Source organism: Anarrhichthys ocellatus, unplaced genomic scaffold (assembly GCF_004355925.1).
Source record: "Anarrhichthys ocellatus isolate YVR2014 unplaced genomic scaffold, GSC_Weel_1.0 scaffold7, whole genome shotgun sequence".
NCBI lineage: Eukaryota > Metazoa > Chordata > Actinopteri > Perciformes > Anarhichadidae > Anarrhichthys > Anarrhichthys ocellatus.
Genome location: NW_022280037.1, coordinates 2,365,124 through 2,386,018, shown reverse-complemented (window position 1 = coordinate 2,386,018; position 20,895 = coordinate 2,365,124). Strand labels below are relative to the sequence as shown.

At 42.6% G+C, this 20,895-nt stretch overlaps 1 protein-coding gene across 14 annotated transcripts in view; it reads right to left on the bottom strand.

Annotated features, from left to right (window-relative positions):
• The window catches only part of LOC116383692 (ryanodine receptor 3), a 93,045-nt gene that overhangs the window by 32,585 nt on the left and 39,565 nt on the right, over nt 1-20,895 (bottom strand). For 9 of the 14 annotated variants that reach the window (XM_031847717.1, XM_031847720.1, XM_031847723.1 and 6 more), the window contains 25 exons: nt 20,654-20,846; nt 18,987-19,203; nt 18,796-18,900; nt 18,532-18,534; nt 16,900-17,003; nt 16,062-16,145; nt 15,598-15,757; nt 14,486-14,633; nt 14,095-14,297; nt 13,529-13,703; nt 12,967-13,175; nt 12,679-12,878; nt 12,322-12,388; nt 12,080-12,240; nt 11,831-11,996; nt 11,123-11,209; nt 10,484-10,710; nt 9,364-10,171; nt 8,808-9,008; nt 7,133-7,235; nt 6,415-6,546; nt 1,851-2,124; nt 1,643-1,757; nt 941-1,073; nt 36-139 (listed from right to left, as the gene is read on the bottom strand). In XM_031847717.1, coding sequence (XP_031703577.1) covers nt 36-139; nt 941-1,073; nt 1,643-1,757; nt 1,851-2,124; nt 6,415-6,546; nt 7,133-7,235; nt 8,808-9,008; nt 9,364-10,171; nt 10,484-10,710; nt 11,123-11,209; nt 11,831-11,996; nt 12,080-12,240; nt 12,322-12,388; nt 12,679-12,878; nt 12,967-13,175; nt 13,529-13,703; nt 14,095-14,297; nt 14,486-14,633; nt 15,598-15,757; nt 16,062-16,145; nt 16,900-17,003; nt 18,532-18,534; nt 18,796-18,900; nt 18,987-19,203; nt 20,654-20,846 — 4,379 coding nt within the window. The remainder of the gene's footprint in view (nt 1-35; nt 140-940; nt 1,074-1,642; nt 1,758-1,850; nt 2,125-6,414; nt 6,547-7,132; nt 7,236-8,807; nt 9,009-9,363; nt 10,172-10,483; nt 10,711-11,122; nt 11,210-11,830; nt 11,997-12,079; nt 12,241-12,321; nt 12,389-12,678; nt 12,879-12,966; nt 13,176-13,528; nt 13,704-14,094; nt 14,298-14,485; nt 14,634-15,597; nt 15,758-16,061; nt 16,146-16,899; nt 17,004-18,531; nt 18,535-18,795; nt 18,901-18,986; nt 19,204-20,653; nt 20,847-20,895) is intronic. The other 5 variants (XM_031847718.1, XM_031847731.1, XM_031847722.1 and 2 more) reach the window with 1 other exon arrangement.

The following is a 20,895-nucleotide window of genomic DNA, read 5'->3' as shown; positions in this document are numbered from 1 at the left end:
TTACAGACTACGGCATCAGAAAGATTGAGTCTTACCTTGTCCAGATCCGGCTCCTCCAGTGCCAGAGCCAGGCCGTTGTTGTCCATCACCGAGGAAGCAGCCACATCTAGAGGAGTGGAGCCCCTCATTGCTGGTGAAGCTACAATATAAAGCACACTGGTAGAATCAACTATTTATTCTATTGTACTTCATATAAGCCTGTGTCTGTGTTCTCATTTCAACGAACAGCAGGGGGTGATGTTTTTCACTCCTTCTAACAGCTGGTTAACATTAGTGTGGAAGGAAAGTTTCCTCACCAATTTGCTGTGGACACGTATACTCATATTGGATTCCACAGGGTTTATGGGAACCAGTTTGTGTAGCACGGTGCATACAAACACCTCGTCTATAATGCTGTGCTTGCAGCGTCTATGTTTTAATTGGGATTTTTGTATGATTTTATTCTTAGATTTCATTTTTGTTTTGCTGTCACATAACTTGTTGCAACTTCTTTAATGAGCATGCCTGGCTGCATGTGTGTGTGCAGCCAGGGGAGACACTCTCTCACCCCAGTGCGGAGGTCTCTGAGACTTTGGCACCGACGTCTTCTAACAGAATGAGAGATGAGTCGCTCTCTTCGCTGATTCAACTTCACACACACGTCTTCTAAGGTGCGAGGCTAATATATGTGAGCTCACAGGCGCAGAACAAGTCCTATTATGGCAGAAGGCTGATGACAATGTATCACCCATATTGATGAGAATGCTGGCATCTTTCATCCATCCTAGGAGTGGTTTTACAGGTGTGTTTGGCCTGTTCTTTAAGAATGTCCTCTAGCATGTCCTACAGTCTGTGCATGTTGGATGATTCCCGATCAAGTCATGTGGTCTTCATCCAGTAAAATAATGTCAGCATCATTTGGCTAATCCTTAAGTAGCATGATGATGGAAGATGTACCCACCTAGGCCCACGCTGCTATTCTCCAGCAGGTAGCTGAGGTGGTCAAACATGGCTTTCTGGTTCTGACGGCTGATACGGCAGAAGTAGCACAGGAAGCGACAGCAGCTGGCCACCATCTTGGGGAAGGCTATTTCCTGTGGAACGGCACGTGCAGACTAAGTAGGTGAAACATCTTCCCTGGTTGGATTTTAAAACGAGAACTGAAATTCCAAATTAAAAAGCTCAAGGACACAATATTTCTGCAGCAACAGTCTGTGTTTACAGTCTGAACACAAATATAGTAACTTGTCGAGACATTGCTAAATTGTCACTGTAATTTGATACCAAGTGGTTTTGGAGAGGTCGTTGCTTTATTCTATTGTATTGACTTTCTCCCGGCTTGTTACTATAAAGTCTCCCGCATGGTTTGGATCCTAATTAACATCTAAAAAGCCTGACACCTTCACACACTGCCAACCTCACTCTGCCCTTTCTGCCCTCCATCCCAGACTCTGATGCCATCAGCAGAAAGCCCACCTACTGGGACCACGTCTTCATTAATACGCGCTTACAAATGATAACACACAAAACTACACTCAGACACAAACTTTCTCAGTGAGCAACACACTATTTGCGAGGTGGAGCACTAAACTCTGTGGGTGCCTCTTTAACGGCCTGTGGAAGCAGAGAGAAATATATATAGATATAGATATAGACATTGAACCTGGGACTTGTGTCCTCCGAGCACATTGACCATGACCTCCATGACCGTCTCATGCATGCCCAGTATTCTCATTAGGTTGGGGTGCTGGTAGAAGACTTTGTTGTTCATGATGTCACTGTCATGATAGGGTGAAAAAAGACATAATTCATACTTAAGATTCACTAAAAACAGATAACTCAAATATAGAGTTGAGGCAACCACAACCTACCCAAGTCCATCAATCATGAGCTTCTCCTCCTCTTTCCCCATACGAACCGACAGCAAAGACCTGATCTGACCGAGGGCAGCCAGGAGGTTGATGGTGTCCTGGATCGAGGCAGCACTGATGGTGTAAGTCTTCCTCATGGCCCGGAGAAGCTCCCCAATGCTGTCATACTGCCTCCTCAGTAGGCTGAACATCTTGCGGACCAGCTCTGAGTCCAGGATGTGACACTCCTGGGCCCAGCTGACCATTGTCTGAGAAATCAGCTCCTTCAGATTAGCTGGAAAGAAAGTTGGGTAAAGATGACTGATCCTTTCCTTTTTTTAAAAAAAAACGTTTTAATGTATTTGCTCAGAACAAACAACATATTTCACAAAGTTGGTGGACTTCCAAGAGAAACTTTTAAAAGTTACTTTTAAAAGTAAAGCATGGTAAAAAACAATGAGACGGCCTTGTTATTGGTCCGAACACACTGAATCTTGCACTTGAAATGCAACTAGTGCCAATCAACCAAATCAGTTGAATGGCACTTTAACATTATATTATGTAACAGCAGTTAACCCAAAGGTGAGACTCCTCAAGGGACCAGTCACTTCATAAGTCATAGTCCTCTTAGAGAATGAAAATACATCATTTAACACGGTTAAAGCAGCAACATTTGTCTTGGTGGCAGCGTAATTAGCTGTAAACACACTAGTGACATTTTAAGGCTTTATAAAGTTGTTGTGGGGAATGTGTTAGCAAGAGGTTTAAATATATTTAAACATTCAGCAGAGATGGAGCAACACAAGTATTAATTAATTTCATGTCGTGTTTCAGGTCACTCAGCAAAAGTCCAATATTGACTCTCCTTTTAGCTCCGTTTGGGTTGTGAGAGCAGTGACAGTGAATAAAATCCAAACAATGAGCTGAAAGATGCTAAGATGCTGAGTAGAGCTGAGGAGAACTGAAGGTTTATCGATGCAAATGAGCCCTTTGACATTGTACACAGTCATTTCAATGACATGACAATATTGACTACAGCAGCTTTAATGTTGGGTGTGGGTAACTGTAGAATTATTTATTATGAACCTTTAAAATAGCAGAGAAACACTTGTTTTGACAGTGAAGTGCCTCCAGCATCGTGTTCTAATCCTTACCGTATGTCATTGGACTTAAGAGGAAAATATACTATAACCTTCCTTCAATTAATTGAGGTCACACCAAGACACTTCTCCCTTAAACACACAGACACACTCAACACAGAGCTTTATTAGAATGATGTTAAACGGTCCTCCACTTGACTGGATGCTCCATTTTGTATAAGCCATGCTTGAGCAGTAAATTCATAGGATGCAAATAAGACCTTGAGCACAGAACAAAAAAAGACCGGCACCTAAGCTAATATAACTACACGCATGAATCTGCCACTTCTACAAGCCGCAGCCTCTAAAGAAGAGGCAATCAGCTGTGTTTCAACAATGTCAGCTAGTTATTTTCTTCAAATCTATCAGAAAGAGAAACACAGCTTGCAAGTTCATTGATGAAAAGGCACATTTTCAGTGGAGAGGAAGCCCTGTTATCTCTCGAATAAGGGAAGTATTAATAGTTCTGTACAGTACAGTATTCTGCTTCTATGGTTAAACTGAGACATTTGTTTGGACATCTCGTATGTGGGTTACCCTTAAGGCTTCATTAAAACTTGATCAATAGTGGGTGAGGGTGTTCTCGGGGTATGAAAACACAAAGGACAGAAAGACATCAATTAAACAACTTGGAACCATAAAAGATGGAGCCAATAAAAACACAATTGATTGCTTAAAAGTATTGCAATTAGGCGATTGTGTTTTTAAGACCCCCGTGTCTGTTTGGTTGTCCAAAGACTATTTCACACAAGGCCGTCAATCACTGCAAGTGTGTGTATGTGTGTTTTGAGTGATGTGTGGGGGAGCCAGCAGAATGTCACTGTCAGCGGTAACCGATCCTGCCGCAGACATTAGCGTGGGTGTCAGAGAGAAAGGGGCAGAAGCACCAGCTTGCTCCAAAATGAGAAGTGGCATTTCTTCCTCTCAGCCAAGATGCTTCCCAACACCTGACGCTCATTCTGTCACACTATCCAAAACGCTCTCTCCTTCCTTCTCTGCCGCTTTTGCTCTGGACTACACCCCTCCAGCATTTTCCCTTCACTACACCCCAACAAACAAATCGGTCCGGTTTACTCTTACACTGATGGAACTGGAAGTCAAGAGGTTTTTATGGTGTGAGAGATCACACACACACAATCCCTATGCTCTCTCACTTCTTCAAGGCAAGTCATCATGTCCGAGCATTAAATGCTTCTGGTGGATAAACCATTCATCAGAGGAGGAAAACGACTTCTGTGCCCCTCTTACTTCATTCCCATGAAATAATAGCAAAGACGACAGCGCCTTTCGTGTCTTCAGGCTCTCACTTTGCAAGGAGGACAAGTTATAGCTGGCGTAACAGTACAGAATGTATCATGCCATCTCAACTCTGGTCCATCCTCCTGCCTCCTGGCAAACCCTCTTCTTATAAAAGATTTTATTCTCAAAAGATATCCCCTGTCCCAGTCACTTCTCACATACTATATTTGGTAGGTAGGCTTTCAGCCTGGTAATGCCACCATCACTTGTATGCCGTCAACTAAACATAACAAAACCAAACAACAGCGACCAATATGAAAGTACACAGTTACCACATCACACCATCACACGGACTGAAGAGAGGAGGGGCACCACCAGTACTATTTGTCTGGTAGGAACACTAAAAAAAAAAAAAAAGGTAAGAGGGCTGAGGTCAGTTCGCGCAAAAAAAATTAGCAAACCTTTGCAGTTGGCTCCAACATTTCTATAGCTCATCCACCTATTATTTCAGCTAGGTTTAGCATGAATCAATGTACAAAATGAAGGCACAGACCGCAGCACAGTAGCATATAGGCAAAACAGCAGTGGTTGAGAAAATGAGAAAACCAGTTAGTGCATATAATAGCCTCTATATTGTAATAGCCAATCGTAATACCGTTGTATTTATATGGAATTAATACCTATAATGATGTGTAAATGAAATTAAATGAGTTGTACAGTTACCTGAGAAAATTTCCAATGGCACAAATGGTACCCAAACGGCCAATTTGATACTTCTACTAAAACCTCTCCAACAATGCTGTCTGTGCACACTAAATATTAACATGCAGTATGTATACTATAATGATTCAAAGACAAAACACTTTTAGCGGATAAGAATTTGCCTGCATAGATAGTAAATTTTTCCACTGCATTCCCTTGCATTGACGCCTACAGCTGTACCAAAAGTAGATGTGATACTCCTGAACAGCAGCTGCTACCACAAACCAGCCTTCCAATCAATCATCCCGCACACAGCCTGTGCAGAGACCTCCACCATCCAAAGCACTCTTTCAAGGAGGAATACACACGCGCCTCTATTTCCATCCAGCCTTGCTCCTTGGAGATCTGTGGGGTGGTCTTATATGCTCCATGTCAGGGTCACACCAAATCCCAATGGAGAGATAGCCTTTCAGCATCACATTTTTCATCTCAAATTCATCCATTTGCCTCTCGGCCACTTCCTGTTACTGGCATCACTCTGATGAATAGACAGGGATGGAATGGTGACGGACAGATTCTCAGAGGTAATAGAATACCCTGTTTCACTTTAGTTATTACTACTTTGTATAAAAGGATGCCATAAAAGGAGAGACAATGTATATGCGGATAAACAAAACTCAAAAACAGTGACAAGCAGTTAAAATAACCCACTGCAGTCTATATTGAAGACCAACAAAACAAAGCAGAATGTATTTTTTACCAGTTACGTAATATTTGCAATCAGCTACATGATTGGTGGCCCTCTTACCACTCTTACACGGAGTGGTACTTGAGATAGAAAATTAGATACAACTTGTTCTGCATTTATACTGCTGTGGCCCCCTGGTTATTAAGTGCTGTGATTGAAATATTTTTGGTTCCGGTGTGTGTGCTCACAATTGTGTGTTTGTACTCGTGTGTCTATGGGTTTTATCAGGTGAAGGATTTGGTTTTATCACCAACCGTTTTTCCTCTCATCGCTCCTCTCTCATCTTGACAGAAGAAGCTTTTGGAGCCTTTCCTCGCCCCGGCTCTATATTACCATAATGAAATTGAAAAGAAATTGAAATGGAAATGACTGCCACCCGGTGACTCAGTCCACATGACAGTGGCAGACAAATAGAGTCAAAACTGAGGGTGCTAGAGCTGTGATACAGGGGCTCCTGCTTTTAATTCTCACCACTCTCCAAGCAAAGAACACAGACAGAGAGCTCGTACTAAAAGGAGGCAAAGAGACCATAAACAAGCAGAATGTAGTGGCGAGTAAAGGGGTGACGTGTGTGCGAGCTTGTGCTTTTATGAGAAAGTAAAAAATGTGAGCCAATGTGTGCATGAAAAAGCTTTAGTCTTCATCCTCCAACCAATCCGACATGTATTTATAATCCAGAGCCACAGGTACACTGGTACAGCAGGTACTCGGCAGCATCGCTAATATTATGAAGTAATAAAAACATTGATTTCCTCACATGGTGCGGCTTGCTCCTTCTCTGTGGGCTCCTCGGCTTTGTGAGACTGGCCTTTGATCTTGTTCACCAACATCAGCAGGCGACCTTTGATAGACGTAGTTTGCTCGTATTCCTCTTCCTCCATAGGGATCCCTGCACAACACAAACAGACATGCTATATACAGTACAAGGAGAGCAAAGCCTATTACAGCAATATCTCTACTCTTCCTGTCGGGTTAGCAGACATGCCGTGTGTGTGATGCGTTGTATTGGGTGCCCAGTACTATTTCTTGGCAATTTCAACTTGGTTTTCATTGCCGTCTATGCGGAGCGTGCCATGGCACGTCGGTGCCATTAGATCATTTGTACCACAGAGGGTTGGGCATTTCAATGATTTATCACAACATCAAGATGTCAGAGCAATGTGAGAAGCACTGGACTATAACTCCTGTGCCGGGAGACAGAGAGAGATGCTGATTGGGAAAGAAAACATTTCTGAGAGCAAGTACTGGAACAATTCAGCTGATGTTGACACAATAGCAGCTAAAGCAGTAGATGGAAAAGGCACAACTCTATGCATTTCCTCTGTTACATTTTTTTCTTTTCCTATATTTACATTTTCCATCCACGCTGCCTTTGTAAAATATATGTATTAAATTATGCACTCAATCCAAGCATCATAAGATAGAGATAACCAATAAAGCTGCTCATAAAACGTTTTGCAATATCTGTATCTCACCACAGTGGAGCTGCAGCTGGTTGTGAAAATCATACAGTTCCTCCTGGATGTCTGTTGGACACGGACAGTCCTCGCCCACACTGAAAGTCAGCAGCATGTTGATCTGAAGTATGGAAACATAAAGGCAGACACTTACTACGTCTGGTACTTTAGTTTCAATGGCAATCTGAACACGATGTGATCTCATTGTAGGATTCACAGAAGAAGAAAAAATAAAAAATAAAAAACAGTTGAAGTGTCTAATTCTCCCTCGGCTCTCACAGACCGAAGGACACCATGACAAGTCATTAAAAGTAGCTGTGAAGCGCTGAACTCAATCTCCAGCTGTGACCCTAAAGGGCTGCTGTGTGTGTATGTATGTGTGTGTGTGTATGTGTGTGTGTGTGTGTGTGTGTGTGTGTGTGCTCACGCTCACTGGTGCAATGACACCACAGAGAAGAAGGATGAGTTCGCCTTGAGGCGTTGTTCATAGCACACAAAGAGAGTGCTTGCAATATTTGGAGCGAGGACTAGCTCCCATTCTCCTGGAAACAAAATTAGGGAATTCTGCCGAAACACTAAAAAGGGAATCTGAGGGTAGGGAGAGAAATTAGCCATGCATGTGGAAAATTACACAAGTTATGCAACAGCTCCCTCTGAATTATCCTCTTTCATGCATCATTTGAAGCAGTGAGCCTGCAGGCTTTCTTTGTGGTCAGTTATTATAGATTCATGCGTGCTTAACTGTAAGATTTATCAGTTCTAACTTACGCAGTTTCTTGCATTTGCCCTCTGTGGGTGATTTGGACCTTTAGGTCACATAAGCATCAAAAAGATCACGCAGCAGACGCATGAGAGTTGTCCAAATCACATGAACAGAGGTGCAAATTGATGTGAAACTGCGCGCGTAAAGACGTCACAACATAACTGTGAGTAGGTGAAAAGAGCCGTTACCGAACATTACCCACAGTATGGAGTGGCAGTCTTACTTAAACAACATGTAAATGTTTCCAGTGGAAAATGTACATCTTGTTACACATAAGAGAGTGAATGATGGGGTTTTCAAGAGGATATGTAGTGTTGATGCTGTTGTATTTTTGACATGTGTTAGCATAGATCACTGGATACCGAAAATGGTTAACCAGGGATGATGATTGGAGCTCCTGTCAGGAGTGTGCAGGCTGTGGTTGATTGACATCTTCCTCACTCTACAGTTAGCTGCCAGGGTGACAAATTACACTTCTATCATCTCATTAGTGCATGGAGCCTAATAAGCCAGGACACGCAGAAACACCTGTAATCCTTTAAGTATGCGGATAAGATAAATGTATTATTTCATTCTGCTCAAAAAGTTAAATTATCTTACATTTTTGGTATTCAAGGGCAACATTAATCATTGCGTATTAGTGCTTTGCTATACTAATATGGAGTTTTTTTTTGCTTATTTCTTTCTATTTTGATGTGTCTGAATATAACAACATAATATAATCTCTCAATCATAATCATCATATCATGTAGTATATAACTGTAAAATGTAAATGTTCCTTAGTCTTTGATGTGGTAAAGTAACTGATGAACACATTTTGGTAGAAAACCTACAATGTAGTGACCTGAAACTGCTTCTTGAGCTATTTGGAACATTATTAGTTAGTTTTGCAGATGTAACTAATCTGCAGCGACTATGACCTCATCCCACCTGCTCTTGAGGGGGCGATCTAAACTCTTTGGTCTTCTTTGCGGTAACAGCAGCAGACATATTGAGGGCCAGCATCAGCTCGTTGTAGCGGAACTTCTGGTTGTACTGCAGCTTGGAGACAAAGCTGTCGGAGAAAGACACGATGGCCTCGATGCGGTGCTTCAGCTCGCAGTCGCAAAAGTAGTGAAGCAGCTCACACATCTGGGGAACAGACAAGGGGAGGAGACAGACAAAGAACAATGTTGCATCACTGTTTCACACCTCGATGCAGCTGTTACGAGCAAGTCTGTTAGGAATACATACAAGCAGCCTCATGGCTTCACATCATCCAACTTATTGAAGAGACATTTAAGAGATAATTTGTTCAATACGAGTAATTTCATATTTGACTGATTTCTAAATGAGTCTATTACAGTGGTGCATTTATGGAGCACAGCTGTGGAGATGAAGATGTTCATTGATTTTACATCTTTTAGTGATTTACCTTCGGTGGTTTACTTTAAGGTTTAACAAATATATGATGATGTCAGCTCTGTTCATGTGTGTTTGTTATCACCTGGCGTTTGACAGGCTCTGGCAGCCTCTTCTCCAGCAGTCCTTTCATTGGCTGTTTAGCCTCTTTGGCTGCCTCCTCTTCTCCAGCTTCCACTGCCTTCTCCTCCGTCCCTGTAAGTCCTTCTTTGTCTGTGGCCCCTGAAGCCCCCTCCTCACGTGTCTCTCTGAAAACATTTGGGTCAATGAGCAGTAAGATCTTATGAACGTCCTCGCTACCTAGTACACCCATAGTCAACAAGGTGCTGATGAGTTTCAAGATTGGCACAAACTGGTACTCCACTCCTCCTCCTACGGGATCTCTGATGTGGTGGCCGCCACCCTGAACGGCCTCTGTCAACATTGAAATCGATTTCTCCTTCAATGCATCCAGTGGGATTTGGGGACTATAGAGATGTTGTTCCCGTTTGGTGCTGATGAAACAGGGCGGGGCAAAGTTGAGGCGGGGTTTGAGCGAGGTACTAAGCCCCACCCCTGGCGGGAGGTGCTTTTTGGAAGCATCGGAGAAGAGGCGAATGGAGCGCGTCTCGGCCGTGACGGGGATGATGAACTCATCTTTCATCGTGAGTCGAGCCTCTTTAGCTGTCTCCAGGTGGGTGCTGATCAAGACATTGTAGAATCCCTCACGTAGCATGCCTGAGAGGTACTGATTGTCGATGGTGTACAAGAGCTGTGATTGGTCCAGGTGGCTGCAGAGGGCGTGGGCCACACGGGTGTTGCCCAGAGCGCAGAGGGCACAGTAGAGCTTCAGGGTGTGGTAGTGGAACTTCCTCATGTCCTCCTGCTCAGACAGCTCCATGATGTCGACACACCTTTGAAAAGAAGTGAGAGAGGATCATCAAAATACATGCTGATGTTCTGATTTAGTCTACTTGGAGGACAAACAGGTGTTATTTAACACATAGGATAATAAAATAAGGATCGTTAAAGGCTCCCTGGAGTTTTTGACCTCTAGTAGAACTACAGAGCTGTTTTTTATAATATTTTATAAATTATGCGTTTGCAAGTGTTTTATGAGGGGGGAAAAGGAATTAGACAAAAGTTTTAGGTACAATGTCCTTTGAGATCAACTAAAACGCACTGAATAGATTAAGCACTTAAGCACACTAAGCCATGCACTGCACCTGTTCTCCTCAGGTATATGAACGGCCAACATCTGCAGGGGCTCCACACACTGGACCACCCAGCCGTGTCTCTCATTGACCCTGGCTGTTTCCACCTTGAGGAAGATGTTGGGCATGCGGCTCCACAGCACGGCGCTGATGGTCTGGACATCTAGCCGGGGTGGACACTGGGGCACTGGGTTCTTATGTTCACTCTTAAAGATGGCGGATGACAGAGGCATGGCATTCTGGAGGGGACAAACAAACGTGGAAGGAATATTCCTATTATTCAATGCCAAACAAGCAGTTAAACATAATCTTTTCCTATTTCTCATCCAAACAACTGACATAAGCACCCATCGTGTTGGTGAAGCGCTCATTATCTTTAGTGTAGATATAAGCATGATAAAACATTAGCCCAGTGGACCTAGCTGAAGGGTGTGAAGCATAATCCTGTATGGGGGCTGCATCTCTAAACTCGGTGTGAGGTAGAATAAGGTCGGAAAGGTGAAAACGAAAAGGAGCATACTGCGAGCTGTATAAATTTCATCGACCAATACTGTGTGCATTTTTAGGATTCTGTCTTCTTTCTCCTATTTGTACAATGTTATGACATCATACAGGCAACAAAGTTGCAATGGAGCAATTAGGGGACTCTACCTTTATTTTAGTCAGCTCAAACTGGAAGAGGTTAGGGCTGGTGGGTCGCACAAACACAGCAGGGAAAAGCTTGGTGTTGGGTTCCACCTGGAGCAGAAACAAAGAGCAGTACGTTTATAATAATAGGTCCAAACAGGAAGTACACATCAAAAGCTTGAGGAGCAGCAAAAGAGCATGACTTGCGGAAAGCAGCTAATGATGCATCATGAAACTCCTCGCTACTTAGGTATGTGTATGCACGATCATTTAAGAATGTCGGCTGGCAGGATGACTCAGCGCTGGGTGGAGCCTCAGAGCTTCAGTGAGCGAGCACAGAAGAAGATTATACCCTTCTTTAGGATTTAGTTCTCAGAATGTGTCTGAATGGGAAAGTTCTAAGTCTGAAATTGAACAACACAGACTTCAAAAAGGAAAATATGAAAATACAGAAGATGAGTTAATATCAAGGTGAACAGGATAAACTGATAGAAAGAAGAGTGGAAGGAGAGTTAGACATGTAGTGATGGTGACTTACAGGTGGATGGAAACATTAATTCATACACGGCAGAAGGTACAAATGAATGAGTGAACAAGCAAAAATCACATGGAAGCTTAAAAGCAACCTTAAATGACCTTAAAAAGTTCCACATTCAGATTATTCTATCATTATACACTGTATCTACTTCATAAAACACAATATAAAACAATGTTTGAACATCATACGTGTACCTGGTAGGATGTGGCTATCTCCTTGCCATTGACTGTGAACGTCACCAGGCCGGTGGAGAGGTCTATGAGACAGCCAATCTCCAGGTCCACATTGCTGCGACTGGATGCGTGAGCCGCGTTGGTCACATCACCGCCCCACACGATGTAGCAGTTACTCCTCCTAACACTAGTAGTGTGCAAATATCAGTCACCTTCTGTATGATGACATACAGTACATTTTGATTGAAAATAGGTAAAGAAAGGTCTCACCTCTCATGGACTCGTCCTCGCTCGTCACCCAGGGTTACAGTGACCGATCGGTTTTTGCTGAGGTTGAAATTGTTGCTATAGTAATGGTAGTCAGGGGTAACCCAACCAACCCACACATCGGCAGGGTCCTGGCCAGCGAAGACCCTTACCGAGTAATAGTACTGCAATGACACACGCAAGAGTTAGCCAACGCCGTAGGTGGTGCAACCAAATGGTACGGAAAGAAAAAGGTTATTTAATACCGTGGTGATGCTGCTGTAGTCCACTCTTCTACTTTCATCACTTTGCCTCACAGATCGCAATGGATACCTATCGGAAAACCGCATTCAACAGGTGATTATCAAGATATTTTAGTCTTCAGCTCTGACTGGCTGAGTAATGTTCAAAGACATTTTAAGATATCTGATAAATCCAAAACATCTCTAACTGCGTCACAACTACTTGAATTATTTGCATACTAACTGACACTGAATTTGAGTAGTCCGAGTGATGTCATGAATGTCAACAATCTGGTGGAAGTGGATCAGCCATTAAATATGGTAGCTATGATGCTTTGGAAGGAGCTGCATGGAGTAAATTCATGATTTTCTTTTGAGAACCTGTGTTTGACTTTGAGGGTGTCATCTTCGTGGACTCCGTTCATGTCAATAACAGGACTGGATTTGAAGATGGAGTGGAACTCTACAGGCATGCTGAGACGACAAAACACCATATCCGCGTTGCTGTTCTGGGTGCCAAACGTCTTGTGGGTGACTTTAAGACACGGGGGGCTGTCAACGGTGCCGTCGATCCTGGTCACCTGCAAACAGGAAGAAAGTCTTTGCAATTATACAATGACCAATTTCTGTGATTTGTACCACCAAATATCACACTGCTTTTGTTCTTACTGCGATGTGGTTATGGTCCTTTGGCACATTGACAAAAGTAGGCAGACGCTTGCTGAACCACATGGTGACCTCTCGGTTCATGTTGACAGCAAAAGGTTCGAATCCCTCCTGAAGGCCGCACATGGTGTAGTACTTGAAGGTGCTGGCGTCTTTCCCCAGATTCATACGGCCCACCTGAGACAGACCGAGGCTACACACTGGAATAAAGCCTGAAGGACGGCCAGAGGAAATAAAGGAGGGAGAGAAATGAGGCGAGAACAAATAACCTCTAAGAACACACACAGCAGGAGGGGAGGGGAAATCAATCCAGCTTTAAAAAAAAGGCAATTTACAACTGTCACATTTAATAAGGGTGATTTTGTTACAGGGAGCCACTTCATTTTCACTTATATCCCCAGCATGGTCATTCTAGTTTACTGCTCCTTGGCTCTGCATGTGAAGCTTTTATTAAAAGATGAGTGAACAGCTCTTTCTACGATCCCCTCACCAGCCTGACACTCCCAGACCTTTAGCATGTATAACTCGACTCGGTTACCGCACACATCATATCCACATGTCTCACCGTCCTCAGTTTCAAAGTCTGTGAAGCAGAGTTCAGAGCCCTTGGTGGTGATAAGGATCTCTCCGTTAAGGGTGAAGATCATGGACTTGTCCTCCATGTTGATCATACAGCCCACCACGTCCCCAGCATGCCAGCACCGCCCGAACAAACGGCTGCCCATGTTCAGACAGTGGCCCTATATACAGTACATGTACAAGCGTAAAATAAAACACTCAGGAGCGAGTTATGGCATATATATTACAAGAAATATCCATCTCAAGTCCTTCCTTTTCAATTAAGTCCATTATTTTTTTCTGAAATAAGTCATTTTTTAAAATGGAGTTACTTTCATCTATCTATCTGAATGATAAAGTATTTAAATCAAAGAAAGGACAAGTTAGAACAATAGTAAAAAAATACACTTCATCAACAATATTAGAACCCCATAGAGTTAGAAAGAAATTGGACTTTAGGTTTGAATCCCTATGACCTGTTAAAATCTTTTTCTGTGGAGTAATCAACATGAATTCCACCACACATTGCAAATGATTATCAAGCGACTGATTTAGGTTCGGTCGACGGCTTACCCTGTATCCATCAAAGACAAAAGCGAGCTCATCCGTGCCAAGCTCCACATCTGGCTTACACCCTGGTCTCGCCCAGCCCACTCTCATGTCTCCTCCTGTCACAGCCTCAAATTCAAAGTACCACTTCCCGCTCCTCACTGCATACGTCCTCTCCACTCTGAAGAAGCGGATCTTGTCGATGCTGAGCCGCTCAACCACTTGTCCTGCAGGGGGGAAGGGATAGTCACGGTGTCAAGTCGTGGATTGCTGCTTCGAAACCAGCTGAATCCTCTCCAACAAAATTAAGTCACACACAATTTTCCCATTTCTTTGTAACAAGCATTTTGTCATCTACTATATAATTTGACCGTCCGTGCATTTAGAGTGGCATACATCCATGAGTCAGACTCACCGCCTTCCTGGTCCGAGGGCTCGATGTTGTATCCATAGCCAATCAGAGTGCGGATGGCCTCCCGCAGGCCGTCCCTGTTCGACTTCTTGGTGCGCTCATCCAGCAGAACATAGGGAACCAGGCGAGGGTTACGCTTACTCTTCAGATCCTGCAGAGAGGAGAGGCAGTCAGAGAAGATTTCATGCTACAAATGTGCCGTCAATCCCTGTAATTAAGTAGTTAATTGTCCAGTTATTGCCACTGTGCTATTGCTGCCCATCATCCTCTCCATCTTTCCTGTGTCATTCATTTCCTGTAGCCTCTCTCTCACTGGGCCTCGAGGAGCAACCGGGGAAGTATCACATTAATACTACTTAAGCAGATTTGTGGAGCTTAATTTGAAATCTTGTGCTGGTTATACAGATCACACGTTGTTTGTTTGGTCTGGCATCGCAGCTTTCCTAGATATCACTGAAGGGCTTAATTGAAATTTGCATTTTTCCAATGCACTGGTCAGTTACCCAGTCTCATGTCATCAACTACAACCCCTGTTCTACAAACAACACAGAAAATATGACCAAGCATCTGCTTTCAAGACAGATGCCGACGTGTGACACAGAGGTGTAACTTTATTTACTTCAAATGGCAGAGAAGGGAAAGATGGAAAAATGGCCAGTTTACACAAACATCAAGTGCCTTCTAAGTTGTACATCTGCTGCTTACTTTGAATCAATGAGGGATTTCAGAACTCTTCACTCTATCCAGTATCTTACTTGCGTTCAGGGATCAGCTTAATGTGAGAAGAATGGTTGCACTTGGTAATATTCTGCAAGATGCATCAAATTATTTCTCAATAGATGTTCAGAAGTAAGCGAAAAGCCAACAGAATGCAGATGTTGTTTTGTTTTTACCAAAACCAACCATCCACAGTATGACCAAAGAAATGAGATTAGCAAAAGCTAGCAGTCGTGTACAACATTCAGGTTTAGCACATAAAAAAATGCAGTGACAAAGCTGGACACAAAGCTGCCTCTTTTCTCTACAAAATAAGAAAATAAAAGTGTGAATTTAATTGAATCTAATCTTGTGTTGGTCCCAGCATATTGTACATGAATACATCCAACATACAGTACCTGCTGAATGCCGTAGGTCCATCCCTGTTTGATGCGGTCCTTGGCCCACACATTATGTGCATTCTCTGCCAGTTTGTCCACCAGCAGCTCCTGACCTGGAGTCAGTTTTATGTCAGAGAGGTCCAGAGGAGACGGCTTATAACCATTGGACATCATGTAGCTAAAGGAAAAAAGATAAAAACTTATGGAAGTAATAAAGGGTAAATCCACCAGCACTAGTTTACGTAGTTAAGATGTACAGTATATATCATTTCTGATCTTGCTGGTCATAAAGCCCTCAAAATAAGGTGTCAATTGATGGTTAAAATATAAATCGCCTTTCTCAAATAAAGTCTCTATAGAACTATCGGCACAATCACAATCAGTAAGTACAGAATAACAACCAATGTGGTCTGAGCTACATTTAAATAAGAAATATGTGTTCCGATGGACTTTGTACAGTTAATATTAGCATGCACACTTACTTCTTAGGGAGTTTTATCTTTTTGAGGGAGCTGTCAGCATTTGGGTTGACCTGAACTACACGACAGCCCAATGCCAGCAGGGTCCTGAGGGCAAATACAGCAGCAAGTGAGTGAGCGCATGCAGCTGCAGATTGTGTTTAATCAGCACCTTGACATTACTTCGGATTTGACAGTGCATGCAGATCCAACAGCACCGTTTGAGGTGCTGGGAGTGTTCAAATGGAGCAGTGATGGGTTAAACTGCGCGTGTCCTAATCTGTCTGGAGAAAAAGGCCAAAGAAAACCCAGAGGAAGGCAGTGGGTGTGAAGTGCTTTTGACAAAGTTTCTTCACACCGTGTGAGAGCAAACAGTGACAGTAAAAATGAGTTTGATGTCCCTCAGAAAACCCATCAGTGTCACCCAGATGTGCAGATTAATCACAGCAAACCCCCACTTTCTCCTGTATCGTTTAAAGAGCATTTATGTTAAGCACTTGTAATAAGTCTCACTGAGACCTTTGTGAGCAGAACCAAGACGAATGGAAAAGACGAGCAAGACTTGTTTGGTTGAGCGACACTGGAAATGCAAAGTGAGGATCATATCTGACCAAAGGCATTTGTGCATTTAGTGTTGTCTTAGTACTTTGTTTATAATTTAAACTCCTTCATTTAGACTGTAGGTGATGTCTGTGATGCTCCAAAAATAATGTTCATAAACAACTGTTTAAAACAAAAAATCCAAGTCTCTTTCACGTCTTTGTTTGTAATTAACTTTCTTTGACTCAGTCCAACACTCTTTCTTTATCTCTTCAAAAGCAAAAGCACCGTGGAGAAGATCAATCCATAACGCTCAACATACTTCAGAGTTTCTGTTGACATCTGCAGATTGTAGTTCTTTTCAGTTTCTGGCAGCTTGGAGAAATCCACTAGGCACGGATGCTGCCGCTTATTATCATCCCTTATCTACGAGAAAAAGAACAGTCACAGAAATCATATTTCAACTTCATTTTGTGTTCTGCAACTTTGGCCCATAGTCCCTCTATTTGTATGTGAATTATGTGGGAAAGTTGACTAAATATATGCATATGAAATGCACAGCCTTGTAAGTCGGTGTCATTGTAAACCAACAAGGAGGGGAGAATGTGGTTTAAATACAGGGTGCTACTGGTTGCAGTGATAAGTGTACTCTAGTGAAGATGTCATGAAAGAGGAACAAGGGAGCATGTTTTCTTGGGGGAGACGGAAAGGTGTAAGACTAGAATAACAAGTGAGAGGTGTAATGCCTCTTTCGAGGCTGCACCGTATGCCAAATAATCCTTTTGGCAATGCTGCTCAGAGGAGGCGGCATGGCAATGGCGGATGTTTACCAAGAAAACATGCGGGGCTGCGTACAGCTATGCAGCTGTGCGTGTGGGTCCAATGAAAACCAGCCAGCTCTTTTGTGAATAGTACAAGAACTCTGTGGGGAATCACTTATCTGGCAGTTCTTTATTTTACATAATTACATTTGTGGAATAAACTAATAAAAATAAAAAAAGAACGGATTTTTATGACACCAGGACAAAAATAACGAACACTTCTTCAGGACGTCTACTGTGAATGCTGCTGTAATGAATCACAATGAAAACTACAGAGCACATAATGAGCTGCAGTGTAACCACATCCAACACTACTGTACAGTCACTGTAACACGATGTGCACCATAACTACATCTCACTATTTGACACATTTGTGCATCTGACCCCTGAAGTAAGAAAAACTCCTTAACAATGAAATGTTCATGCTAAACTAAAGATTCTGTTGAGGTGCCGCACAGGATGAAGGTCCGTGTATTAGCTGGCGTATTAACAATATAGGGAGTATTCTGATATATACGTTTGTATTATAGACATAAGAGCTGTGTTCCATGTTGTTGTTTGTGTTGTCATCTGTTCCCTTCGGGGCAAAACAGGTCACTTTGGCATTATCCTTTAGCTAATGTACAATAAACCAAGAGAGTCATCAACTTTGAAGGAATAATTCGATATTTTGGGAAATACACTTATTCACTTTCTAGTCAAGAGAACCAGGAGAGGGTTAGCTTACCAAACAAACTAGAAACGGGGGAAAACAGCTAGCCTGACTCAATCCAAAAGAAAGCACCTCTCCAAAGAAACAGTCTCTAAAGATCACTAATTAAATACCTCTTCTGTATTGATCTGCTAGAAAACAGACAAACCTTTTTCCCAAAATGTCAAACTATAGCTGCCTCATAAAACCCCTGCGATTACATTTGGATGACGGATTAAGTCTTTAAATACAGACAAATAAAATACAGGCTTTCCTCTTGGTTTATTGCTGCATTGAAATTGCCAAAACACCCCGTCCTGCCCTTTGGTGAAACAATACTTTGTTATTCATGACTTCTACTAAAACACAGACACAATGAAGCATCTACTGAATGGCATGAAAGGCATCGATCATGGAAAACGAGAGTTTTCTTTCCACTTACCCTCTTTTTGGTGTGAACAGCAAATTATAAAAGAGAAAGCAAGATGACGTACAGGCTTTTGATGATTCAATTCTAATACTACCAACATTTAATGCTTTTCAAGAAGCTCCTTATCTCAAACTTGTATAGAACATGTGCAATTGGGATGTTTATTTCTCCCCAAACATGGCAAAATGTATGAGTTATGCTTTTTATCTTTAGATCCACTGTGATGATTTTGTTGGCAGAGTATTATACGAGTGAAGGAATCTGCATATTTCTCACCTTGCCATACGTCCAGCCCAGCTCGATTTTATTCATCCCCCACAGTTCATGGATGTTCTCTGCTAGCTTGTCTCGAACCTTCTCTAAATGAGGCAGCATCACAATCTGAGGAAACAGGCAAAGTATTAATCTAAGTAAAAGCGTTAAACAGAGAGAAGGCTATCAACATATTTGTCTGGCTGTTGGTTTACCTGGCCAGTTTCAACAGGTGTGGGGATGAAGGAGGCCTGCGACATGAACTGTGTGGTGCCCAGCAGATCTCGGACTCCCTCCACATCCCTCTTGTACTCTTTCACCGGCTCCACCTTCATCTTCTCTTTTGGTAGCAGTGCTTCATAACACGGAGCATAACTTGACGGAGGCAGGAACTTAAAGTCGCCATGTCGGCCACCCAACAGGAAACGCACCCTAACGTGATACAATGTTATTACATCTGTTATTCTGCACACAAGATGATTAATAGGGGAAAAAGTGTGTGAAAAAATTAATTATATATCTAATCAAAAGTGATAATTAGACAGCTATTAATGAAAGAAGCAGTCAGGGAAAAGGAAACCTACCATGTAGCTAAATGCAACAGTTTTTCTCCTCTAAATCCACAAGTTTAGCTGAGACGCAGGCCATCACTGTGAAGAGGCTCTCCTGAGGATGCCCAAAATAACTACTGAAGTAGTAGTGGTGACGCAACCAAGCCCATTCTGACTAAAACCCTCAATTATTGTGGAGGGAAGATGCGCAGCTGTCATCTTCTGACATGTTTAAAACCAAGGAGATATTCAACCCGTTCAGTGGGTCAGTTTCAAGTTCAAGCTCGGAGGATTCATAACCCACACAAAAGTGGTTATAAGGTGATACTTTCCTTATGAAATGCTGAAAATCAACTCTAATTGAAAAGTCTCAACTGCTAGATGGATTGGCATTACGTTTGGTACAGACCATCATGTCCCCTCTGGAGGAATTGTAAGCTGTGGTGACTCCCTGACTATTCCTCTAGTGCCGTCATCAATCAGAACTTAAAGTTGTCCAACCGTTTGGTTTATAACCAAATACCTGCAAAACTAATGACATTCCCATCAGCCTCTACTCTACTTTGTGTTAATGCTAATTTGCATGCCAACATGCTAAACTAGGATGGTGAACAATGACACATTATATCTGCTAAACATCAGCATGTTAACGTTGCCATTGTAGACATGTTAGCATGCTGACGTTTGCATTTAGCTCAAGGTACCGCTGTGCCTAAAGACAGCCGCACAGAGCTGCTAGCATGACCGCAAACTTGTTGACTGTTGAAACAAAGTCCAGAAAATAAATGAACTCGGGACATTCCAGTATCTTTGAAAGGCAAAGACATGTTGCTTTAAAGCTTTGAGGAAAAGTGTCAAGTCCACCCTGAAATTCTTTTATGAAACAAACTTTGCTGAATCACATTTCTTTTCCACGGCTCACAAGCCATCAGGTTTGGAATCACTTTTTGAGAATCCATTTTTATCACCCAATAAGGATTTCAAATAGCTTACATGACCAGATCAAATCAGACCAGTCTCTCGGTGTCAAAGGTCTCTGGGCTTCAAAGAAAACTGTGAATGCAAAATGCAGCTTTGCTCTACAAAGTCAAGAGTCAATCATGGAATCATGGGAAATCCGCTGGAGCTTGAACAGAGCAGAATATGAAGTACATATATATATAACATACACACACATAAGTATATCATAATAATAATAATATATATTATAATATATATTTTTTCTTTTGGCTCGTCCGTCTCATCTGCCTGTGTAGCCCATTCATCATCGAGGAACTTCAGGGAGGCTGTTCATCTCAGACAAGACACAGTAGAAACAAATAAACACTCACTTGACCCCTGCAGAGAAGCTGACCACAGGGAAGAAGAGCCCGTCTGTGTTGAAATTTTCGAACATGCCCTGAACGGGCTGTCCGTTAATCCTGAAAGAGATGCTCGGAGCTCCCAGGTCCAGACAACAGCTCACCACATCCTCAGAGGTCAACACGTGCTGGTTTATGGACGCGACCGCCCGCGGGATACGACCTGTCCCCCCCCCCCCCCCACACACACACACACACACACACACACACAC